The 27,318-nt window shown below is 41.9% G+C and overlaps 1 protein-coding gene across 1 annotated transcript; it reads left to right on the top strand.

Annotated features, from left to right (window-relative positions):
- Window positions 1–592: 592 nt before the first annotated feature.
- Window positions 593–10,802, top strand: ivd (isovaleryl-CoA dehydrogenase). The gene is made up of 12 exons (XM_084013141.1): window positions 593–793; window positions 3,198–3,287; window positions 3,652–3,703; window positions 3,783–3,952; window positions 4,054–4,147; window positions 4,789–4,919; window positions 5,332–5,428; window positions 5,594–5,687; window positions 7,292–7,373; window positions 7,513–7,617; window positions 9,651–9,723; window positions 10,040–10,802. Exons 1-12 carry the CDS (start codon window positions 662–664, stop codon window positions 10,171–10,173), a joined length of 1,254 nt encoding a protein of 417 aa, XP_083869267.1. The 5' UTR covers window positions 593–661; the 3' UTR covers window positions 10,174–10,802.
- The last annotated feature ends 16,516 nt before the right edge of the window (window positions 10,803–27,318 follow it).

Genomic DNA, 27,318 nt, shown 5'->3' with positions numbered 1-27,318 from the left:
TCTCCATCTCCATCAGAGTTGCCCTTCCCTTTCCCCATCTCTCTTCATGCTCTCTGTGGTGTATAAACTGAGGTTGCCACATTCTCTTAAACCCCCTCTTGTTTGAAAACAGGTTTGTTTATTAACACACATCCATCCATTATTAATTGACACAACTCATTGTTTTAAAGTATTCATTACAATGCCTATATACTTTTACAGACTAGAATAGACTTATTTCAATATTTGTATTGTTATACCTTTTATCTGGTTTTCAATGTGAATGGGAATCTGTTAGTTGATTTATTTGCTCCATGAAGAAACGTTAAAATACACCCACTACACTAGGCGGCGCTAATGCGCCAGTAAACTGGTTTGCATAATAACCTTTATCAAAGACTCACAGTTAGCAAACAGAACTTAGTATTCTTTGTTTTGATTTGTTTTTTGTTTGTTTGTTTAATTCTTTTTTCTTTATATGCATTTTTTTATTTGATTTAATTAATTCTTCTTTGAAAAAATACTCATGGAATTGCACCTCAGTCCAGTAGATGGCGGTAATACACCTTGCTTGTAAACTGCCACAAAAAAAAAAAACAGAAGAAGAAGCCTACCGAAACAGCAGTCGTCCAAGTGACAGCGCGTCTGCTTAACTCGAAAGTGTCTGTCTGCAACCAACACAATGTTTGCCGTCAGAAACGCTATCCGCCTCGGCTCCAGGTTGTCCATTCCCGCGGTGACGAGGAGGGGATGCGCCGGTTCTTCCATACCGGTGGACGATGTGGTGAACGGACTCACCGATGACCAGATCCAGGTTAGTGGCAGGTTAGCTAACGAGCAGCGCAAAACACTTATCAGCGGTGACAAAACATTCAACGTACACTTTTATTTAATACAATTAAAGTCACAGTATTTAATGACGTTTTGCACACGACGCGATGACATAACAAAAGTTAGCTGAAGGGACGGAGACCTTGAAGCCAATCCAGCTATGCTAACCACCGAGCAAACACTACCCCTTACATACCCCTTCTTGATACGAGTCCACATTAAAGTAGTTTGCTGTTATTTAACCTCTAAATCAAGTGACACTAATAACTCATCAAATGTCAACGTTTGTGGTTTAACCAGTTTACCACAGATTTACCACAATTAGCCCTGCGACCTATAATGCTAGCAGATAATTCACTGTAATGGGAAGTTAGTAAGGGGTGAAAGGCTCATCGAAACATGATTTCCAATCGAGATTTATCAACTCGATGCAAGGTGAGAACAGGTCAGGGAATGTCACCGCGGACAGCCTGGACGCTAGGAGGAGGGCTGGGGGTGGGTTGCATATAAAGGATTTGATTGGGTGAAAGCAAGCCGGGATCGGAGCTCCGATCCCGGCTTTGTATGAGTTTGAATGTAGTCAGTTAACATACAGGTAAAAGCCAGTAAATTAGAATATTTTGAAAAACTTGATTTATTTCAGTAATTGCATTCAAAAGGTGTAACTTGTACATTATATTTATTCATTGCACACAGACTGATGCATTCAAATGTTTATTTCATTTAATTTTGATGATTTGAAGTGGCAACAAATGAAAATCCAAAATTCCGTGTGTCACAAAATTAGAATATTACTTAAGGCTAATACAAAAAAGGGATTTTTAGAAATGTTGGCCAACTGAAAAGTATGAAAATGAAAAATATGAGCATGTACAATACTCAATACTTGGTTGGAGCTCCTTTTGCCTCAATTACTGCGTTAATGCGGCGTGGCATGGAGTCGATGAGTTTCTGGCACTGCTCAGGTGTTATGAGAGCCCAGGTTGCTCTGATAGTGGCCTTCAACTCTTCTGCGTTTTTGGGTCTGGCATTCTGCATCTTCCTTTTCACAATACCCCACAGATTTTCTATGGGGCTAAGGTCAGGGGAGTTGGCTGGCCAATTTAGAAAAGAAATACCATGGTCCGTAAACCAGGCACGGGTAGATTTTGCGCTGTGTGCAGGCGCCAAGTCCTGTTGGAACTTGAAATCTCCATCTCCATAGAGCAGGTCAGCAGCAGGAAGCATGAAGTGCTCTAAAACTTGCTGGTATACGGCTGCGTTGACCCTGGATCTCAGGAAACAGAGTGGACCGACACCAGCAGATGACATGGCACCCCAAACCATCACTGATGGTGGAAACTTTACACTAGACTTCAGGCAACGTGGATCCTGTGCCTCTCCTGTCCTCCTCCAGACTCTGGGACCTCGATTTCCAAAGGAAATGCAAAATTTGCTTTCGTCAGAAAACATGACTTTGGACCACTCAGCAGCAGTCCAGCTCTTTTTTTCCTTAGCCCAGGTGAGACGCTTTTCGCGCTGTTTCTCGGTCAACAGTGGCTTGACACGAGGTATGCGGCAGTTGAAACCCATGTCTTTCAAGCGTCTCTTGGTGGTGGATCTTGAAGCACTGACTCCAGCAGCTGTCCACTCCTTGTGAATCTCCCCCACATTTTTGAATGGGTTTTTTTTCACAATCTTGACCAGGGCGCGGTGATCCCTATTGCTTGTACACTTTTTCTGACCACAGTTTTCCCTTCCCTTTGCCTCTCCATTAATGTGTTTGGACACAGAGCTCTGAGAACAGCCAGCCTCTTCAGCAATAACCTTTTGTGTCTTTCCCTCCTTGTGCAATGTGTCGATGGTCGCCTTTTGGACAGCTGTCAAATCTGAAGTCTTCCCCATGTTTGTGTAGGCTTCAGAACTGGACTGAGAGACCATTTAAAGCCCTTTGCAGGTGTTTTGAGTTAATCAGCTGATTAGTTTGTGGCACCAGGTATCTTCAAAATTTAACCCTAACACAATATTCTAATTTTGTGACAAACGGAATTTTGGATTTTCATTTGTTGCCACTTCAAATCATCAAAATTAAATGAAATAAACATTTGAATGCATCAGTCTGTGTGCAATGAATAAATATAATGTACAAGTTACACCTTTTGAATGCAATTACTGAAATAAATCAAGTTTTTCAAAATATTCTAATTTACTGGCTTTTACCTGTATATCTGCATGATTGAGACACCACCCTGCTACTCAAACACTTGCTCAAGGTATACAGTATATATATATGCAATGCAGTCAAATGAAGGCGGGGCACGGGGAATTAATCTAATTTATTTTCAGTACTTTTAATAATACAATGAGTTATTTTGAAGTACAGTGTTCGTATTGTGTCTTTTGCACAGCTCAGGCAAGCGGTTAGAAAATTCTGCGTGGAAAAGCTTGCACCCATTGCCAATGAGATCGACAAGACAAATGAATTTCCAGGAATGCGGGTGAGTAGATGAACTTATTTTTACACTGTACCTTACTGGTTGATTTAGTCTAACATCTTGGCAAAGAACTACAGTTGAATATTAGCCTGCTGGCTAACGCTGGTGTGGTACATTTACAGAAAATGTCAATCAATGTGCAGCCCTTTCAATAAGTAAATAAATAATATGAATACAAATAAACAAATTAAATAAATAGAAATGGAGTTGAATTGTACAGAATGTGGTATCATTGTCACGAGTATGAATCACAACCCTGCAGTGCTGTGTTTCACATTGGAGTTGCACATTTACATAGTTGTATTTACCTTAACAAACAGGACAGGATTTATGGTTGGGTAACCGGTTTGTGTTGTCTCTCCGCCAGGATTTCTGGAAAGATATGGGGGAGATGGGACTCCTTGGGATCACTGCTCCGGGTAAGATAGCTGGAGGAAAAAACATTCAATGTTGAAGTAGCTGCTCTTCTTTTAATTTACTCTCTGCATCTCTATTCAGAGGAGTATGGGGGCACAGGATTGGGCTACCTCGATCATGTCATCGTGATGGAGGAAGTGTCACGGGTGTCAGCAGCCGTCGCTCTCAGTTACGGCGCCCACTCCAACCTCTGCGTCAACCAGTTGGTACGCCACGGCAGTGAGAAACAGAAGGAGAAGTACATACCAAAGGTCAGGACCCAAACAGCTCATGCTTTACATTATATAATATATCACCACAGACTAAGATGGATTCAGTTCTTCATTCACGTCATGGTTTTCCCTCTGGCCAGTTAATGACGGGCGAGCATGTAGGAGCCCTGGCCATGAGTGAACCCAATGCCGGCTCTGATGTTGTCTCCATGAAACTCAAAGCCAAGAAGCAAGGTAGGACACCGTCTCCATTAGTGTCACCTCTTTTTTACATTGTGCTTTTTCTATATATCTCTGTTGTGGTCATTACTTCTATATTCATATTTACAGTTGATATACTTCATGGGGTGAAAGTAGGCCAGTACAGTCCGGTACTCCACCTGCCAAAACCAAAACAACAACCCAGCAGCACAGACCTGGGGGTTTTTAATTGGTGCTTGCTGCCATTTGGTGCACTTGCTTCCGTTTAGTTATCCTAATGCTGGCAATGGTGTCATAATCATATCGAGTACTGTGGATTTTTGGCAGTCAGTTGTTTCTTGCAAAAATCTCCCAACTAAAATGACAAACAAAATATGTTGAGTTTCCATGATGTTCATGTAAATTATAATGTTAATATTTACTTTTTTTTTTATTAGTCATTGAATGGAAATGGCTCAGCATGCCATCTGTCGTTTAAAGTCAGCTCTGAATCTTTTAAGACCAATGCAGATATGGAGTTGATTTAATGGGACATATCTACATCATGAAATATATATTTAAAAAATAATGCTTTTAACTGTTTTCCACAGATGAGCAGCGAATGGATTCAGACCAATGGTTTGGATCCTGCTTTGTGACTGTCTTTCTTATTTCTATTTTGTGTTTTTCTACAGGCGACTACTATGTTCTGAATGGTAACAAGTTCTGGATCACAAACGGGCCAGATGCCGATGTCGTTATTGTTTATGCAAAGACAGACCCCGAGGCCTATCAGAAAGGCATCACAGCTTTCATTGTTGAGAAGGTAAATCCAAGTTGAGTCCAGCGAAGGCTGATTCTTGGATCTATGGTGGGTTTACATGTTGTTCTGGGGATCAGCCCTCCACCTTCCATCCATCGTCTACCACTTTAATGTAATCAGGGTCGCGGGGGGGTGGAGCGATCCCAGCTGTCATTGGGCGAAGGCAGGGTACACCCTGGACAGGTCACCAGTCTATCACAAGGCCGACATGTAGAGACAGACAACCATTCACTCTCACATTCACACCTATGGGCAATTTAGAGTCATCAATTAACCTATCCCCATCCTGCATGTCTTTGGACTGTGGGAGGAAGGATCAGCCTTCCATTTTGTCGAAATAATATGATGCAAAATTATGCAAGACAACATCACAGCAATCAAAATAATTTTGTGCACGTATGTATGTATTTTGTAGGGAACGCCTGGGTTCTCTACGGCGCAAAAGCTCGACAAACTCGGCATGAGGGGCTCCAACACCTGTGAGCTGATCTTTGAAGACTGCAAAATCCCAGGTGTGTGTTTAAGTACCCACTGCCACGTGTTCACTTCAGTAAAAGGAGACTCAATAGACAATTGTCTTGTTTTGGCTCAGTTTTTTGCATGTGTGTTGTGTGATCCTTCCAACTGATCATCTTTTATCCTGTAGGTTTTGACTTTATTTCATTTGTTTATTGTAGAGAAGAACATCCTTGGTCCATTGAACAAAGGTGTCTATGTGATGATGAGCGGCTTGGATCTGGAGAGGCTGGTGCTTTCATCGGGACCTTTAGGGTAAGTTCATATCGGAAATAAGACCTGTTTGAAAAATGGGGACATTGCTTAGATTGTAATTGCATACTACAAATTGAAAATAATAAAATGTAATATGTAGGGGTCATCTTTGTGTTCTCTAGTGTATTTGTTACACCTTTAGCTACTTTTTTGCATTGTGCTGTACATAATTTCCCTGATTCCACACCACATAATCAGTCATATTCATCACCCGAAGTTATTGCTTATCAATCTGACCTTTGGTTTTCAATATGAGGTGAGATAAGATGAGCCTTTATTTATAACCGGAGGGGAAATTAAGTTGTTGCAGCAGAAGGACAGAAATAAATACATATACTACTCTAGCTGTATATATGTGTATATACACAGACCAGCTCTAAGGGGTAGTAGTGAATTACCTAACTTAATGGCTTGTGGGACAAATGAAAACGTGGCTCTATTTTTACTGAATAGAGGGAGGCAACACCATCACCCAGATGGCAACAATTTAAATGAGCAGGCAAGAGTGTGCCTCTGGTCACCCACAATATTGTTTGGCTCCTTCATCGTTCTGTCTGTGTTGATGCGTTCCATACTTAGTAGCGTGATCCCCAGCAGTTTACTGGTCATTGTTACAGTTTTCTGAGTCTCTTCCTGTGCATCAGTACCAACCCAGCAGATGATATAGAGAAGGTTAAAACACTTTCAATAACTAACTAAGACTAACGTGTTGCTTAGCGACAGGATCACAGGGGATCACATCTACCAACACAGAACAGGTTACAGATAGAAAGTAACAAAAATCTAAAACTGCTAGAACCCGCGACAAAACTTAAACATCTGGTTTCTGTGGTGGAATGGAATGAACAGTGCCCATCTCCAGAAAAAATAATCTGCTATATAAATAGCAGAGCTATATAAATAGGAGGTTCGGTTGCTCACAATATGTGATCAAGCAGCAGCAAGTCTCGACATGAGAGAGAGATTATGGCCGTAAGTGGCCACGAGTGTCAACCTCCTCTCCAGAGCTATTAGCAATCAAACGTCGGGGACCGGAGAAAGTGGAGCGACATCTTTGCCACAGGAAGCAACACACCTCCACCTAACAAATAAAGGCAACCCTAGTACAAGCAGTTATCAAAATCATCCTACCAACAGTTTTTCAGCTGCTGCACAATAATTGGTAACATAATTAATGTAAATCAATAAAAACATTGGAATGTGTTTAAAACTGTCATATAAACATGACAAAATATGTGACCAATAAAACTTTGAACTTGATGGTAAACAGACCTGCATTTCTATAGCGCTTTTCTAGTCTTTTCGACCACTCAAGGTGACTTCCACTACATTTCTACATCCATTCACAATCATGCACTGATGGCAGAGGAGCCGTCTGCCCATCGGGATCTAATCTAATCTAATAATCTAACTAATGCACATGCGGACTGGTGGAGCCGGGAGTCAAACCGCCGACCTTCCGATTGGAGGACCACTCGCTCTTACCTCTGAGCATGCTCGATGATAGTTTTAGAAATGCACACAGTCGTGAGCTATTGCTTAATGTATAGTATGAGATTTGTTTGAATTGTTTAGAAGTCTTTAACGTCATCATCACTTTTCAGCATCATGCAGGCCGTTTTAGACTTCGCTGTGCCCTACCTGCACGTTAGAGAAGCTTTCGGACAGAAGATCGGACACTTTCAGGTTTGACCTTCATTCTATATATGAAAATTTGCTCCGTAAAATGTCAATCCTTTAGTGTGAAACTGGCAGCTGCAAGATGGAAAACTGTAAGTTGACTTGAGTGAAATGAACACATCGCTTTATGTTTATCTGTTTGCAGCTAATGCAAGGCAAGATGGCCGACATGTACACCAGGCTGAGCTCCTGTCGGCAGTATGTGTACAATGTCGCCCGGGCTTGTGACAAAGGACACTTCAGTGCAATGGTGAGAGGATTTTTTCATCTACTGCTGCGGCACCCTTCAATTTCTTTACCAACTTCCATAACTGTAAAAATATCAGCAAAGCCATAAACAGTAACGTTCTATTTACTGGATATAAAGTGGTGTAACATTCTGATAAGAGATTTTAAAAAGCCTTATATCTATAAAGTGACTGGCTGCCAGATGCACCACTCTCTCTGAAGTAAACCACCATCCTTCATCTTGTCATTGTGCTTTTCAAAGCAGAATGGACCACCTGCCACTTAAAGACAGGACACAGGTCAATTTCAGAGAGAGAGGAGATGAAAATGAAGAAAGTCATTCTGTTTGATAGTCATTACATTTCACACATGGGTTATGATTATAGCTTTGCTGCCTTTGCTTGAACAGCCAACGCACCGAAACTATACAGGTTGAATTTTGCACTTTTGTATCATTTTAAACCTTGTATCTTTAAAATGGTATTTTTGACACATTCAATACCAAGACATCATTCTTAATCTGTATATCGTGTTTTATCTTGGTGTCAGATGGTGGTTATGTATGGGTGTTACGCCCCGGCCTAGGGGCAACCTGAGCGCAACATTAAAGGTGCTCTCCCTTTTTCCCAACCCCCCAGCAATAACGAAAAACAGGTGGATGAAGTCCAACACAAATTTATTTTAAATTGGTAGCTTGACTTCAGGGTGAGTACGGCCAACAAAACAAACAAAACTCTTATTTAGAAACTAGCTTACCTACTAAAGAAAATAAGGAGAAAAGAAAACACAGGCTTCTTACCTGCCTACCTAACACAAAACAGGAGAAAAAAAGGTTCCCAAAATAAAATGGCTACTCACCCCTACCTACCCGGACTGCTTTTTAAAGGCGCCATATGGAAGAATGTGGCCAAAACGGTACTGCACTCAAATTCAAAACACTGCGGCGAGTCGTATCCGCCTCCCCCTCCAGCCCCTCCCCTCCAGACTCGAGGTTGCCATAGCTGTTGGCGTATCCTCCGTCAATGCTGCTAGCGTCCAGCTGATGTCTGGCCGGCGGCTGGACAGCCGGATGCCCGTAACAGCACAGTGCTAATGCTGCTAGCGTTAGCTGTGCTGCTAACGTTTGTTACTCGACAAGTATTCGGAATGTCCATCTCCGTCAAGCTATGATGCTAAGCTTAGTTAGCCAAGCTCAACTTACCTGTCTAGGAGAAGAGTAGCCAATTCTGCATCCGATTTCAAATTCCTCTCAGCTTTCAACTGTCACCATTCAAATGCATCCCCTATATATACTCTACTGACTGCAATGATTTGTAGACGCCGGTGGGTGGCGCCACGTGCCAAAACATGTTTTCAAAACATAAACATGATTTGCGGTCCGCAAAAGATTTTTTTAAATGCGAATATTTTGGCTGTGCTCTTGTTGTTGGTGAGTTCAGTATGTTATATGATCATTATTCCTGAGTCTCTATGACATATTAAGATGATTTTACGGCCAGTTGCTTTAGATTTCTTACATATTGTACCTTTAAATAAGCCACTATGGGCATCAAAACAAATTCACACGCACAGAATGCACTCCGGCTCTAAATACAACAATATTCCCGATCACAATAACACGGTTCAGCGGTCGACAGCACGGTCTGGCTGGGAGTCAGCGAAAGGGTAAAGAGAGAGGGAAGTCCATCCTTTTTAAAGCCTGTGGCATCAGCTCCCGACCAATCACCACCTGCACAGAGACAAAGAGAAAACACTCACACAGCGGAGCAGCACCTCCCTCTGGCAGGGAGGGTTAACACACACACACGCACTCACAAATATCCCATGGACATAACAATGGGTCTGACTTTTCATATTGTAAATTATCATAAAATGTTTAAAAACGCCTCAGAATTGACACGAAGGAACCCGACGAAGAATGAAATAAATCTTTGCTTGATACCATCACTCCCTAAGAGAGCTTATGATTGAACCTTTTCTTAAATTGACCTGTAAAAGTGATTTTCCAACTACCGCTGCACACACTGACTGTGTTGCCTTGCGTTGTCGTTGCAGGACTGTGCTGGCGTGATCCTGTATTGTGCGGAGAACGCCACCCAGGTTGCTTTGGATGGCATTCAGTGTTTGGGTAAGTGGCAATAAACGGATTGGCTAAATATGAAAACTGAACCTTTTTAAAATTAAAAGCTATACGGTAGTTTCCAGTGGGAATTCATTTATTTCAGTCAGAAAAATCCACTTTATGAATGAAAACATGGCTGATGCAACATAGAGATCAGACTCTGAGTGGGAATATACTGTTTATACTATGGATGGCTAGAAACCAAGAGGTGTGCCTTAGCAGAAGTAATGGATTGACATAAAGAGGAGAAAGAAGGGGGGGAATAACATGAAACAATCAAACAATGAAAACTAACTTTAATTAACGTGCCACTCGTCAACAGGTGGGAACGGCTACATCAACGACTACCCCATGGGGAGATTCTTGCGTGATGCAAAGCTGTATGAAATCGGCGCAGGCACAAGTGAGGTTCGCCGGCTCATTATTGGACGAGCCTTCAACGCCATGTACAAATAATCCCAATTGAGAAATGGTTATCGCTAAAGACTGTGTGAGCGGTTTTCATGGATGAACACAGTTACTCTCACCCGGGGCCTTATACTGTAGGAATACTGTTGGGATGTTTTTGGTCTGTCTGGCGACAGGCACTTGACATGTTAAGTATTTTTGTTTCTCATATTAGGTAAGTTAACTGTAGTCTGAATCACGTTAACTGAATAACCACCGACATGAAATACATCAATACAAATATTGAATCTTATGAATAGGTTTTATGTTGATTTTGTTAGTATATTGTTATATTATAGATAGTTTTTTTAGGCCCGCTGATATGATCCAAACTTGTTGTTTTGAACACTCTGACCAGAGCTCCAAAACTACTTCTGCTGCTGTTTTTTCTTTCACCACGTTGGTGTCAGAAAGACGGAAACGTATGATGTCTGAGCATTCTGTAGAGACTTGGCTTTAAAATAATGCAAATGTATTCTGCTGTTTTATACTATGTGTACAGTCCATCTGGTGAAACACTCCTAAAGATTTGTTTTTCTTCTCTTTTACAAAAGTCTAAATGTAGATTTACAGTGTGAAAATGTATGAAATAAGTCTTGTTTGCCATGAATTAAAAAAAAAAAGTTGTTATTTCTGGACTGGAGTTTGTCAGTTTCCTGAAGGATCCCATTTAGAAAAACAGAAAAACATTGTAAAGAAAACATACATGTTTCTGTATTCCCTCTGCAACATGAACACAGAGCTCCTTGTTGCCAGAAAGCCGAAGGGGAGACAGTCATTCAGACAATGATGGAACTATCCCAGTGCATTTGAATAATACATGTTTCAGGGTGGATTTTCCTTTTTACGGGAAACAAGACAACATCATTATCTCGAACACAGCAGTAACTGAACTGGGATGAGACGTTTGTAAGAAATTAGATTAAAAGTGTCTTATCTTGTAAGAATATATCTTGATACGTGAGTTAAAAACAATGTGCTATGTGATGTAATCACAGACAAAGGAGATTGAATGGGTGACTTTTTAATATTTAGGGTATTATGACTAATGGTGGAAGAAGTATTAAGATTCATAATAAAACTATCAATATATATTTTGCAATCAAAATTTTAATTCAGTTAGTTTATAGAAGTAAGAGCAAAATGTGCTGCAGTATCAGAAGTAAAAGTTCTGATTAAGGTGAATGTTTGATTGATGATACCTGAACATTTAGGAAGTGACCTACTTTTATGTTTTAGTTTACCAGCATGTAGATAACTGTAGTTTGATCTGTAATTAACCATCATCTTTTTATTCTGAGCACATTTTATGTATAATCTTGATCTGCAAGGCAACTAAGTTAGTAAGTAACTATCAGGACATGTATGTTCTGGAGTAAATGTATGAAGTAACAAGTTGTTGTTTTTTTGTGGCTGCTGAACGTGAGATATTGATCTGAGGAGAGCCAGTAAGTCAGTACACAGTTAATGCAAGAGACCATGAACTGACTAAAATGTACAAAAGTGCAAAATTCATCCAGTATAGTTTTGATGAGGGGGCCGTTCAAGCGAAGGCAGCAAAGCAATAAACAATAATCTGCGTGTTAAATGTAATAAATGACAATCAAACTGATCTCCTCTCTCTTTGAAAGTGACCTCGGGTGAAATACAAAATGTAACCATTTACATTTCTGAAGACCTCCAATGGTCTACCGCTGTCTTTAAGTGGCAGGTGGTCGTTTCTGCTTCCAAGAGCACAACGACAAGATGAAGGATGACGGTTTACTTTAGAGAGGGTGGTGCATCCGTGGCACACAGCAGACACTTTTTTTTTATCAGAATGTACCACTATCTATCCAATAAACAGACCCTTATTGTTTATGACTTTGCTGATATATTTGTATTTGTGATCTTGGTCAAAGAAGTGTAACGTCTAGCAGTGGAGTGTCTTTTTAGCTGTCTGGCTATTTGTGAAGCAGGAAGGACTCCTCCCTTCAGGGGAGAGGTGCTAACTGGTTTCCTCTTTATAAGCATCTGGAGCTGATGTAAGTGAGCAATAGATAAGTTTTGTTGGATGTGATTTAATGTTATTATATATAAATGGTGCACAAACTACTTTATTATTGTTGTTGTTTTTAAACCATTTACTAAAACTTAAAAAGCTATTAGCCATTAAGATTAAAATTTGGGTAGCTCAATTTTAAATTGTTGGAAAGTTTGTCCATCTACTTGGATTAAATGTATAAATGACTTATTTTACATTGTACATCTTGTTAATGCAAGCTTGGTGTAGTGTTATTAATTGAATACCGATATTTATTACCAAATAGAAAGTATAAACAGGACAAAATGCTTTTCCACAACCTGGCAACCCCAAATTTGTTCCTATCTTAATAAAAAAAAAGCTAATAACTGGTCAATGAAGCACAATGAAAGGCTTTAATTATAGCAATCAAACAAGTATTTTCAACTCATAAACTCAATAGTTTGCAGACTGTTAATATTGACAATGCATTATATCAACACCTGTTCAATATGGGTTTCAATCATTTGTTATTATTTTATTGGTGAAATAAACTGCAGGGAAATCAGGACGAGAAAGTGTAACTATGACAACCCACATTTCGAGGACCTGTCTTCACTCCTGGACAAAAAGACGCCATGTCAACCCCAAAGTGGCACAAGAAACTCCACACGAGTAGTCACCGTGGAGGAGTCACATGAGCCGGAGCTCCTTCACCGAGAGCCCGGCTCCCCCTCCCCGAGAGCCCGGCTCCCCCTCCCCCGGTCACCGCTGCCAGGGTGAACACAAGTGTCAGAAGAACAGGGCTTAAAGACATTAACTAGGTGAAAGCCATCTGTCAGCCGCAGCGGGGCTGCCGCTGCTGCCGCCGGGGGACGGTGACATGTGGACGGCGCGTCCGTGGCCCTTTAAGAAGCTCCATGTTTTCGCTACATGATGCGTCAACATAAAAAAAAAAAAAAAAAAAAAAAAAAAAAAGCGGATGATGCTGTTATGTAAAAACACGCTGAAGTGAGTTTAGCAGGGAGCTCTCCGAACGCTTGGCACGCCTCAACCTCGTCTCCCAAAACCGGGATTGTGGGTTTTAAAGTGTGCGGACTGGTCATTTTGTTTGCGTGCAGTTCGGAGTGAAGAAGGCGAGGAAGGAGGAGAAGAGAAAGAGGGCTTCAGCCAACTCAACATGAGTCGCCGTCCGCTCCGTTTTCCTCCTTCGCTCGCGGGAAGCGTACACCTGACGCATCACCCTCTCGCGCTGTGGAAGTGATCGTTCTTCTTCACGTTGGGATATTTTCCGGTAAGAACAACAGCCTTTAACTCTTGTCGCTTCTCGCGCAAACAAAAAAAAAAAAAAACACACACCAACTAAACTGAAAGTGTCAGGCGGGACGGGATCGAGAGAGACACGCAGATCCTTCCTTTTTCGGTGGCGACATGTTTAAACCCGAGAGGAAACTTTTGGTTCCTTCTCCCTTCACTTCCGTCGTGTTTCCTCGGCCGGACGGCGGCCAGAGACTCGGCTGCAGACTCGGCTGCGGACTCCCACACAGCTCGTGTTCGCAGAAAATGTCACTGTGGCGGCTTCTGTCGGGAGTCAAGTTTGAGGGCCAGAGTCCTGCTGCCGAGTTCGCCTGCTTGTGGCTTTTTTTTTGTTTTGTTTGATGGAGATGAAAGATGTGTTTTTGAAGCGAGCCAACACCACAGAGAAACGCATTAGAGGCGTCTAAACCTCCTGCTGCTGTTTTATTGGTTGTTTCTGGTTGAACCGATTAATCAATTAGTTTACTGAATTGATATTTGCTGCTTTTACTTATTTGTGGTACTTGTACTTTACTTAAGTGTATCCATTTTGTACAAATGTACTGTTAAACACATTCCACTAAATGTATTTAACAGTACATTTGACCACCCACAAGTACATCAAATAGAGCTTGTGGTCAATCAGGTGCAATATTAAAATGATCCTTCATACTTCAATAATATTATTCCAAAAGTAGAATTTATGATAGATTAAAACATTGCGCTTGCATAATGAGTACTTGGAATACTTTAAGTACACTGTGCAGATAGTACTTGCGTACTTCCAGAAGGAAAACCACAGATCAGTGTGTGGAGAGCTCTGATTGATGGACAAGCTTGAATGGTGGGAACTATCGTGGACCGAGAGCAGGCGTGTGATTATTATTGACTGTATTCTGGATCCACAGCCGACACGCTTTGTCAGAAACAAAACAACACGGATGTATCCCAAAGTACAAACTGTTGCATCCATGCATTGTTGAAAGTCATTCCAGCACACATTTGCTGCTGCTGCTGCTGTTTAAGAAGGATTTTATGGATACGTGTGGTATTGACATTGCTGGGCAAAATAGTTGTATCTTATCTTATCTAAGGTATTTGGCGTCTGACAAGTTAGATGCACGGTGGCCACAGACGACCAGGAGACGGTGTGAGAGATTTGCAATCAAGAGAGGCACCGAGCTGATATTATTTAGAGATGGAACACGTTTGAGGACGTTCCAATGTTTCAAGTTGATGTTTATTTAGAGGAGAAAGTTGTCCGCGTGGAAGTAGCTCCTGTTTTTTCTTAACAGGGATTCCCATCTGGCCCTCTGATAGGCCGAAGAGATAGAAGCTGGAAACACTCTTTCATTTCAACAGCTTTCGTTTTATTCTCAAGAACTGGCCAAGTAGAATAATGTTGCTGTTATTCCTTTTTAGAAGCCTGTTTTTGCCTCCGGGTTTGTGGCAGAGTCTGATCAGTGTTGTTTCCTTTGTAAAGTGTTAGGTCTAGAAGGGAATCAATGTTTTGTGATCTTTCGTATCGAAATACTGCAGAAAGAACCAGCATGAAAAGTTGTGCATGAAAGCACCAACATCAGACTTGAAAACAATAAAAAGCTAAAAAAGAAGAAGAAATTCCACAAAAAGTTCACAAGCAACCGACTTAAACCGAGCAGCAAATAACACCAAGCAGTGATTTAGTGTGGACATGTACATTCAGTGGTCAAACAGTCCTTAATCCTGTTATTAGTTCACACCACAACTTTAAAAGCACGTTTTGAAGACGCAGGTTTGACGAATGACGTGCTTGCAGCTACTGATGGTTTAAGGTGTCAGTAGAGTACATAAATAAGGAGGCAGTTAATGTGATATATGGCCTTCAACAGGGAAATGTACCTGTGTTGCATTCTACAGTCGTATAAGAGGGACAAACCAGCTTTCTAGACGAGCTGCAATGATGCGTGCAGAAATTTGATTCGGAGACAATCGTCAGCATGATATACTCAATCTAACATTTTTAAAGATTAATTTGCATGCATGTATAAAACATCGCCAATAGCTGTTTAAAGCATTGCCTCTAACTATTTTTTTGTCCTTGCCCCAAAATAAAAACAGCATTTGTTTCTATAATAAAACCTAACTACACCTTGAGGACCTTTTATTCTAAGACACCCAAGATGCTGTTTAAAAGATAGCTGGTCTTCTAGGGAAACATTACTTCTGCACTTTTACTTTTACTGTATTTTCAGTTAGTTACACTTTTACTTTTACTGTATTTTCAGTTAGTTACACTTTTACTTTTACTGTATTTTCAGTTAGTTACACTTTTACTTACTCATACAGCTGTGTTGGATGGACAAAACGAGCAACGTGAAGACTTCCGTTGGGCTCTGGGAACTTGTCGTTCGACATCTTTTACGCTTTTCATATATTTTCTAGATTATAGAGTAATTGTTTAATCAAGGAAACAATAAGCGGGTTAATCGCTAATGAAATGAGTTGTGCGAGCCCTGTTTGGATTATAAACCATCTTATTCGTGGAAAGCCGATCAACCTCCTGCTGTAAAAGCCTGTTGAAAAGTACATGCTCTGACATGACATCAGGGTTATAATGCATGACGTACAAGTTGCCCAGTGAGTTCTTCGGTATAATGGGGTTTGTAAAGCCCCTTGTGAACAGAAGAGCCTGACAATAGGGCTTCAGTTCTGGAGGTCGTGATAGATTTGTGTCTAGTCAGTTCTCCGCAGCCGACTTTGACAGCCCTGTCATAGCAGCATGTTGAATAGAAGTGCGGTGCCCACACGTGAGCCATAAAGCTGGATATAAAGACTTAATCCCATTATTTCTGAAGAAGTGTCCTATTGTGGCCAGAGAGAGAGAGAGGGGAAGGGAGGAGGGGAACTCCTGTCACCCAAACATACTGTCCTCGCCGTCCCAAAGGAGACACACACTTCCTGCTCAGCTACATGCCACCTGTGGTAAGAAGAAAGGGCAGCGGAGAGGAACATTTCAGAGTATTTGTGTACATAAAATCACATAGTAAAAAGGGTTATTGTTCGTATTATTGTGCGGTTCATCTTGCAAATCAGATTGCATGAAAATCTATTTTAGAAAGCAAAAACAACATCCCACTCAGTATGGAGGCCTTGATTTTTAATGAAGTGCATGAATGCATGTCCCTTTTTATCCGAAACACTTGTCATTGTCACACTGTGGCGCTCCAGAGGAGGATGTTAAATATGATCTAGTAGGAACGTAGCTGATTGGGCAATTACGATTACGAACAATCTACGGTGGGTCTTTTTTTTAAAATAAAATAACCTGTTTATCTATGTGGCTGCTGGGCTTTGAGACTCCTGGTTTATTGAAACTTGGGTCTTACTTTTCCCTGCATTCATTTTGGAATATGTAACATCCGAGCACAAAACTGTAATCATGCCTCGCCTCTCAGGATACGTGCAGGGTTTTTTAAAAGGAGACCAACAGGCACCACACAGGGCTAAAAACCTTGATGTTTTTCTTAACAGTTTGACAGATTGGCTTTCCTTAACATTTTTTTTATACTTTGAGTGTTCCCCTCACTCACCAAACCTAGGGATGCTAAACCAAACCATGAACAACAACCGTTCAATGACGTACAAACCGAACAGATGGCTATTAGAAGTGCCACACCACTATTTAATACAGGCCTGTTAATTATTTAATGAGGTGCCAGAGACATAGAAGAGGCGGTTATCTGGCCTACTTGACCATTACGTAGCCTTATTTTATGTATGAAGTTAGTTCCATGGCTTCATATAGAAATATAATGTATAAATAAACCAAATAAATCAAAAACTGTAATCCGAAGTCTTAAAACTGGATTTACACATAGTGAGGACATTTCAAGGGAATGAAGTAGGGCCCCTTTTAAGGCCCTTATCATGTCATTTACTGTGTTTTAACAATATTTCTTTCTAAATGTTCATTCAAATCAGCCCCAACCAGTTGACCCCAGGGGTTTAACCACTGAAGAGTTCAGGAATTACAGGACAGATATCCGATATTCCCAGTCTGTAATCTAGGTATTTGTAGGAGACTGGAAAATTGGAACAATGCTCAAAAGAAGTCCGACAGGACAAGAAACCCCAACAGTCAGACAATACAACCCCCAGGTTAGGACCAGAAAACTAAGGCACTAATGCATCAGTCTTCAGCTTTCACCCACCGTTTTTCAGAGTTGTGCACGCAAACAGATTTCCTGCAATTGGGGATTATTACCAGAATCTTTCCGTTATTTACCTCTAAATAACACAGTTTAGATAATCTCACTAAACCATTGACCTCATCACCACCTGTCTGATTGTCTGACTTTGTTTTAGCAAAGTGCTCCCAGACCGTTACTTTGCAGACCCAAGTTGTGAACCTGAATCCCGCTTTGTGGCCATATAATTTGCAGAACTCTGTACTTATACAGTTTATGATGCTAATGAGTCTTGCAGGTGGCTCTTGAGAGTGTTTAGTTGTTTCAATATTTGTCTGGTTTGAATCTTAAGTGTCTCAGAATTAGCAGCGCCGCGCTGAAGCCCGCACTCCTCTAAAAGCCATTAGCCGGCCCCTCTCCCTCTCTCCCAGTCCCTCTATCCCTGACTCACCCTGGCACAATGCCCGAGACACAGCTGTGAAAATTACAGGTCTGCTTCATGGAAACACAGAAGAAGAGTAGGCCGGGTTGGTGGGGAGGGGAGGCGAAAACAGAGCAGAGACCCACAGCCCGGCGTCAGCTGTCGGCCAGCCCACAGCTGCAGTGGATGTGGAGCTTTCAGAGCCGGGGTCGCGCTCGCCTCTCACACACTGGGATTGTTTACATGGTGTGTGTGTATTGTATGTGTGTGTGTGTGTGTGTGTGTGTGTTTGCATGTGTGAAGGGTGGATATTAAACCCTGTTTGGCTGAGGCTGAACAGAAGCCCTCACTGTGACTGACAAACGCCAGGCTCTTTTAGTGAAAAGCACATGGCACCAAGCGTTCTTCAGCTTGGCAGATGCTAAAAGCATGACCGAGGCCCTGGCAGGTGGGCAGGCAGGCGGCCGCCACCGCCTCCTCCTCTTCCTCCTCCTCCTCCTCCTCCTCGCTCCTTCCTCCGCTGGGTTGAAAATCCAGCAACAGGCCTGCTCTATCAGAGAGTCATTGTTCATGATGATGATGACAATCTCTCTCTGTCTCCATTCTCCGTGCTATCTCAATCCATCACTCTCTTGTCTTTTTGCCCCGGTAGCACACATTCTCTGAATGTGTTCTTTCAGAAATTCGGTGTCAAACTATGTGTCCCAGAGGAGCTGCCAGACAGAGAGAAAAAAGGAGGGTGAACGTGAAAAATTGCCCCTCTCATCGCTACTAACTTTGACTTTCCTGCTGCTGGATGAGATGTGAGGTGAGAGATTCCCTCTCCACTTTCCTCACTCCTCTCCGGCGCTTTGCTTCCATCGTTTTGAATTCAGTCTTCATCACTATCCTCCCCGTTCACCGGCTCTCTTCCCCCCCCCCACCCTCTTCTCCTTCTTTGTCAGTCAGGCTGTCTGGCATCTTGCCCTGTCTCTTTGAAGAGGAACAGTAGAAGCAGATAATTACACTTCCTGTCCTGTATCTGCTCTGTAGTGCTGAACTGTCATCTCTACATCTGTAGGCTTACACGCTGCAGCAGAGAAATAACAACTCACTACCTGTTCTGTGATGTTGCAAACATAGGATTTCTTTTTTCAACTATACATCATCTTAAAATATAGACTCTCGCCTACCTGACACCATACATTTGTCAACTGTTTCAATGTTATTATTTTACATCTTGTAACATATAATAGATGCCTCCTCATCATGGCCTATTCACATGTAGTTTATCGTCACTTTTATTTTAGTGCTAAATTACCACAAATGAGATTCACCTGTAATGTCTTACAAATACCTCATTCATACATGTATTCTTTAGAAAACACGCACAGTATTCAAACAGTTGTATGACAGGTAGCTGCTGTGGTCGGCAGGGATAACGCCTCCTGAGTGACTTGATTGCGTACACTGTGTGACTCATCGCGTTGAAAACATGTTTTTCTCTAGTCGAGATTAAATGAAAAGTGCCTTTCTAACCCTCGTAAATCACATCCCCCAGTAATATTTCGCACCTATATAACAATATATGTATACAAAATGAGGGAAAAATTCAATTTCTTCGTATTTTCATATTAAAATCCAATCAAGTGAGATAATGTTAAATTTTTGCACTGAACATGGCTAGCTAGCCAACGTACCAGCAACGTTGGTGTTGATGACGGAGGCCTACAATGTAGTCCCCTGATCAGTTTCTCACTTAAAGTCCCAGTCGGCAAGTCCGGCGGATCGAGGGCACTCTGTCAGATTTTGAATGTTTACAACTCTCACGCTCCTCCCCCACGGCCACCGAGCTCCTTCCCCTCGACTCCATGCCCTTTGAAATCCCTTAGAACACGCCACCTTTGAAACGCGGGTCCGATGTTGACTCTGGTTTTATCACGGGCACCGTCGCAATCTTTCAATTTTCCACCAGTGTTTTCTTTTCCTTGGTTGTTTTGGACCTCCTCGTTTTGGTTTTTAACCGAGGAATTGGAAGTTTGTTGCTACTTCCCTCCGCCTCCCCCCTGTGATAGTGGTACGACCCAAGGGGGGAGGGGCTGAGTGGACAGGATGATTTGCAAAACAAACAACAGGCTCTGCGTGCGCATAGAGGCGCGCTTTTTTTTTTCTAAAACAGGATGATTTATGTTGTTCTATCGGAGCATAGTGTTGGCTTCTGTGAATATGATCAAAAAAATGTTGCCAACTGGGACTTTAATGAAATACTACGACACATCGCACCTTTTATTGACTCACAAAGTTATCTTTTTAAATTGACAAAAACCATATTTGTATTTTAAAAACATATGTATCTCTTGCTGTAGACTGCAAGAGACAAATGTCCCTTGGGGGTCACCTGAAATAAGGTCCCCTTGGGGGACACCAGAAGGGGAGGGACTTTGGCTCCGGTCACAGAAGCACAGTACAGGTGTGATGCAACTCGGCTTCTTGTCACTTTTCTTTCCTTCGATTAGGGATTTGGATGTTGATTTGGACAGAGACAGATTGGCAAACGACTTTCATGATGGCACCTACCTTGGTCACTAATAGGTTATCGGTGGAGAATAGCAACAAGTGATTTTTGGACCACTTTATGGTGTAGATGATGTATCTTTAAAGCAACACTAAAGAGTTTTTAGTGCCTTAAAATAATGTTTCCAAAATAGTTTCAGCTGTTCATCACCTCAAAACCCCAGTGAACGGCACTTCAGCATTCGCTCTGCGGCCCTCTATCGGCTGTAACCGCACTATGTAACTTTGCCTCGTCGGTTAGCGGTTTTGTAGTTCTAAGGAGACTACAAATTTGACCTGCTTTACGGCAAGCGTTACAAAAAGCCGGTAGGCGGAGGCTCTGCGTGGAGATCAGTGGGAGAACACCCGGCAGGTGCGTGGAAGATACCTTGCAGCTAGGTAGTTTTTAAATTGGCGTCATGGCAGAGCCTGCAGTTCGGACCCGCTCACACTCGTTGGCGAGAGCTGAAGGAGGCTACAAAATGCAAGACGGATGGTAACTTGGCTTTGTTATTGCTGGACTTGTAAATAATACCAGTAATCATTTTTTTTCCAACAGTGTGCATCTGTGTACAATACATTGTCGATTATTTTATTGGCTCATGTTAGCTAAGGCGTTAGCTATTGTGCTAATATATGTAACTATTGCTATGGGTCATGTTAGCTAGTCTTAGCTAAGGCGTTAGCTACTCTACCTTGTCACTGGACATCATTCAAATCGTTCATTGTTTCCAGAGCCGGTTCTGCATACAAACAAATAACGTGCGTGCGACGGTAGGCTGCGGTAGGCCAAATTATTTACGACGGCAGTAATGGACAATTCCGCTTCCAACCTGTAGAGGGATCGAAGAGGAAAACTTCTTAAGTGTTGCTTTAAAGTTGATGGTGTACATGTTTGCAAACAGTTGCTTATTACACATCCAACAGAGCAGCATTAGCATTCATTTGGAGTCGGAGATGGCCACCTGATGTATGTAAGTCCAATATTCACTCCTCGTTAGCTTTGTTTCATACTTCAACTCCTGAGGGAAATATCTGGCTCTTTTGCATCTAAATGCATCTAAATTTTTTTTCTTTTAATGGAAACAGCTGCCTGCTGCCGTAATGGACGCTCTGAGAGCAGGGAGAGTGAAGCAAAATGGTAAAGATGTGAGCCGCAGAGCTAAATAATGAGCTGGAAGTTGCTTTAAAGCTGTTTTGATACATTGCCATTATTTGAATATAGCCATATATTAAGTCACCATATGCTACTGGTCATACCAGTCCAGGTAGTGATATCTTTGTCCCGACTATGGAGAACACATAACCCGTCCTACTTCTCTGATTGGCTTACCCTGATACTCCTACCCTAACCAGTCTCACTCCTCATCCCTAATCCTATCCAATCCAACCAATCAAGGCAAAGAATATTAGCCAATCAAAGGTAGAGTAGGGTGGGTCTTGCCTTCACCATAGGGGGATTCATAATTTAGCATTCAAGAGTGGCTGCTTGCTTTTGCTTTAAAGGCTTAAAGAGAAGTTTTTATAGAATTGACATTATTTTAACATGTGAAAGTAAAGTCATATAAAGAGACTTTCAGTCCAAGAACACTTTTCGTTGACTGTGCACTCACGGTGTGGCAGCTGGAGGGCGGCTGGTCCCCGGCACAATCTGAGCTCGGGATTTTCAGGCAGGGCAAACGGAGGACGAGATCAATAAAGTATTACAGTGTTATTTCAATCTCGCTGATGCTATCGCTTCAACTTCAGAATGAAAAATGCATCATCTTCAGTAAATATCTCCCGAGAGGAGGTTGTGGGGCCAGATCTTGTTGAAAGGGCGTACGCCGGGCCGACTGTAGATCCGTTCGGAGACACCTGAGGCGATAAGGGGACACGCCAAGACAAAACGCAGGCCGTGCAACTTTTAAGAAATATTGTTGAGCTTACAATCATATACATGTCTTGCTCAAGGACAAGTGTATGCTCTTGTCATGAATCGCTGTCAAGTAAGCAGTGGTTCCATTGACCTTATTTTAAGAGTCCCTCATTGCTTACTTGTGGAGGAGAGGTCGTATTCAAATGTGTTGTTCTGTCTATGACAGTCGCAGTCACTCTTCTGACTGAAATGTTTTCATTGGATTTTTCATGGTTATTGATAAAAAAAAAATGTACACCATGTCTTTATTGGTAATTAGTAGATTTTTTTAATGTTTTTATGTCACAACACATAAAAAATACTGACTTGCTTCATATTAGTTGTCATTAAATTCATATTTTCAGGCACTGAAATCCCAGATCCACTTACTGTCAGTGTTGGTTTTTCTGCCCCGCATTTTAATATAAACGTTCTTGTTTTTCTCAGATCTCATTTCGTTTTTTTTTTGTTGAGATTCGTGCCTTTAAGCATCTTTACGTCCGTATCATCAGCACCGGTGGTGAGCGAGTGCTTCCTGCATGTAAGCATCGCATCGTCCCGGCCTGTGTCATGCATCTCTGCAGCGTGTTGCAGTTTATTGCAGTACAGGTCAGCTCTCAGCAGTCTCTGCTCCCTCAGCTTCCCCCTACCGCTCACGCCTCATTAACTCAACACACTCAGCTTGTTTACAGCTGTTAATTACACACTGCAAAGCTGATATTGATGAGGACAATCAGCATTTATCCCAATTAAACTCCATCCTGACTGCATGCTAACCTGATAGCATAGTGGCGTTCCAATCGGTTTGCTGTTAAGAGACTGAACCTGCCGCTCGGTGCGGGTATGGAAATGTTGCTGTAATTGAACAGCCACTGAGTGAGTGCAGCAGCTGAGTAATCATCATCAACAGCGTGCGTATTGTGTAACAGGCCCACGTTATCTGTGTTTTCTCAAGAAGGAGGGTAATAAATGATGAGCAGCGTGCGATAGCTCATCATTATTAGATCCCACGTATCATTAAGAGCAGAGGCAACAGTAAATAAGACTAATTAAGATTCATGCTTCTATTTTCTGCTGTGATTAATCTGACAATAAAAATCAACGGAATACTCCTTTAGGGATGTATCATGGATTTGATACAGAGGGAGTTTGTCTTAATGACGTTTATGTTGATGATGGGCACATAATGTGCTTCATGGGTTTGCGATTATCTTATGCAATCGTATATTATGGTGTTTATTATCTGGCAAATGATTATTTCATGTTGTAATAATTATTGAAATACCAATCGCAGCTTCTGAGAGCCTAATAAGACGTCTTCAAATATTTTATATTCTCAAACTAACCAACAATATTCAGTTTAACATGATAGAAGACAAGAAAACTTCCTCACACATGAGGTGAACTGGTTAACCAGCATTATATAATTAAAGTAATCTTAAAGTTCTACCCATAATATTCCTATATGATGCATAGATTTCTTGTATGTGATGTGTGTATTATTCAGCACAGTCTATTGATTATTTCCCTTAACGTATCTTTATTAGGAGAAGAGGATCATTCAGGCTTTAAGAGAAATATATGATTGTATTTTCCGCCGTCATTAATCAGATTAATATTGAAAATACTCCTTTTGGGATTTATATTATGGATATGATATTCATTAGTGAGTTGACTGGTAATGTTTCTGTTACCTGGGACCCAATGTCTTTTATACACTGAGTTTATAATTGTCTTATTGTGTTTTATATGATTTCTATACTATTTCTGTACATTCAAGTGTAAATTTAAAGATGTTATAGTTCTGTCTTAATATAGCACTAGTTTATTGCATGTGCGAGTTACAGTCGTCTAAGTGTATTATTAGTATACAGTATTATAGTTTACTGATCATTTCTTCTATTCTTATTTTGTCTATTAAGAGAAGATGATTCCGTAAATAAGCCGCTAATAGTCCCCGGAATACTCCTTTAGGGATGTACTGTACATTATGGGTGTATTGCTCATTAGTGGGTTGACATAGTTTATAGTATTTAAATATACTCATAATTCACAGTCTATACTTATCATTACTATGAATATCGATTGACTTTAAAAACATTTAGTGGTGAGTGGAACTATATAACAGGAACTATTTTTCTTGTAGTTTGTAGTCAGCTGTTTGTGTGTTATTACCATGTCTTTATTTGTTCCATTCCTACTTATTGTTCTTACGTTTTCTGAGACGATCACTTCTCGCCGAAGAAGTGATCTTAGATTTGGGGGAAGTTTGCTGATTCCCAGTGGCGTGTATTTGGCGGTGGACGCTAAAATAGAGCTGTGAAATGATAAGGGGGGGATGCACGTGGATGTGTCTATTTGGAGTTAAAAAAAGAGAGAACCGTGAAGTGTGGAGGGTGTAAAAACTCCCCGGTGATGGTTGCGGACACAGTTCCGTCCCTGCAGGAATATTACACGAGCGTTACAGAGGGATGTCCCGGTGCGACGGCGAACGTGAACGCAGGCAGCGCATGAATATTATCTCCAGCGTGCCACTTCGGAAGTAGGTCACCGCTCACCGATTTGTTCACCATGTCTCCAGCTACTGTGGGCTGCTCGGTCCGCGGATCGTCCCCCAGGTCGACAGCCCCGGCCGGCTAGAAAACTGACCATCGCGAAACTGGACGGACGAAGGTGGTTATTTATTATTATTATTATTAATTTCCCGACGGGACACGTGAGGTAAGCGATGCATCGCGGCTCTGGTTTCCCGTCACAGTTGGAGATGATCGGGATCGGCGGGTAGTCCGCTTCCAAACAACTCGGCTGCGACGCGAGCTCCTCGTCACGTTGGCGTTAACTAGCAGCGCGTTCGAGCCGCGGATCGATCGAGGATGTTCGGGGCTGTTTTTAGACTCGTTTCCCCGCGGAGGAGCTTTTTTTCCCCCACCTCTCATCTCCCCACTTCTCGTATCGCAGCCTGCGCTCCCGCTACGGCATGCTGTCACATTAACGCCGTCCACCACCATGGTAGCCAACTACCAGCTCCACTAGGCGAGTCTTCGCCAACAGCCTCATTACCGCACACGCGATACCGTTGATTCGGCTTTAATGTAGTCCAGATCCACGAGTGGATGTGGGTGTGTTTGTGCCTAGAACCTGCATGGAGGTGGTGGAGGACGGTTGGTGGTTGGTGGAGGATTGTTGAACCGCTGATTTGCTCCAGGAAAGTGGACTTGGTGGTGATATGCACTATCTGAAGCAACACACACACACACACACACACACACAGCGGCTTAGATTCCAGAGAGCTCCCGCCTCGGGGCTTTTTTCTCCTTCATCATGAGGCTGCTCCACACCATGTCCGTCCTCTGGATGAGTCTGTGTGACAGCCAGGCAGCACCTCCACCTCCTCCACCTCCACCTCCTCTATCTTCTCATAGCTACACTCGGTTAACACGCAAAATGGTTAAGTTGGTTTGGTTTGTCCGTTACGCTCCATTTACTTTGAAATTAATGGTTCTTTAACATCTGTCATTTTCAGAAGTCTGTCCATTTTGATCTTCCAAATGAGTGCTTAGAAATACGGGGACCCAGGGTTTTAAAAAAAGAAAGAAAATGTCACAAGATTATTCCAAGGGATAAGAAGTAGAAATGCATATCTGGTGTAATTTTGCCTTTTTTTTTCTCCTGGAACTGGTACACCTGACAAGTTAATGATGATCAGAACCATATTTCTCATACACAAAGTTGTGTTAAATTTTCTGACTTGATTTCTCGTGAAATGCTAGACTCTTACACCTTTTCAGGCCTTTTTTATAAATCTGCCTTTTTGTTAACCTGCTCACAACTCATGTCCACGCTGAGGTCATAACCTGCAATAACGGGAGTGAAAACAAGCAAAATGAGCGAGGACAGTGAGAAACGCTGATCTTAATGACCGGTTAGCGACCTTTGCGGCTTGTGTCACCTGAGGAGGTGAAACTGTTCAGTGTTTCACAAGAAAAGAGGCATCATTAGAGATAATATTGATGAGTGTAAGGAGATATGTTTCTGATTCTCCCGATAATCATCTCCTGAACTCTCAGATTCATCTCTTGAACCTTTTGAAGTAACAAAATCAAGCTTCAAAGGTGTAATTTTACACAGTAAATTTTTAAATTAAAAGATTTGCAGAAGCCTCAAAAGGAAAATGGTTGAGATAATCCTTTCTTTTTAGTGTAACCATAATATGGTTAAACTAAATTTGAATTGTTGTGGTCAGTGTGGTGACGGTCTAGATGGGAATAATAATAAAAATGCTCTTCAACGAGCTCCTTTCCTTCCATTGTGCATGCTCGTCTTATTCAGACGAAGCAACTTGATTTGATATCCGCAGACAGCAACTCAATGCGCGGCTCCTTCTGTCCTCTTGTTATCTGGAAATTAAATTTCTCTCTCATGGATTGCATTTCACGGCTCGCCGAGTCGTCGGGCAATAAGTGCAGACAGAGCTGTGACGCGGTTTAGAAAATCTCCGGCTAGAGAGTTGTGTCCACTCCGGAGCCCAAGTGGGTTTGCACTTGTGGTGCGACTCAACCACGGGTATGTTGTCAATATTCTTAAGATGATGCCACAGATCACAGATCACACCGCTTTCAAGGTATGTTGGGGTTTTATTGTGGAAGGAAATGAGATGGAGAAGCAGTGTCGGCTCCTTGTAATTAAAGCACTGCAGCGAGAACCACACAAGGTTTTGGTTCCCCCAACCCTTCATTAGGTGTTACGTGATGGCAAGTTCTAAAGGAATAGCAGATCTGTTGCACACTGGGTGAGATGGCGTTGTGTTGAGTACTCGATTGCACGAATACACTTCTGG

The sequence above is a fragment of the Eutrigla gurnardus genome (genome assembly GCF_963514095.1).
Source record: "Eutrigla gurnardus genome assembly, chromosome: 7".
In the NCBI taxonomy this organism is placed as follows: domain Eukaryota; kingdom Metazoa; phylum Chordata; class Actinopteri; order Perciformes; family Triglidae; genus Eutrigla; species Eutrigla gurnardus.
This window is presented reverse-complemented; position numbering and strand designations above follow the sequence as displayed.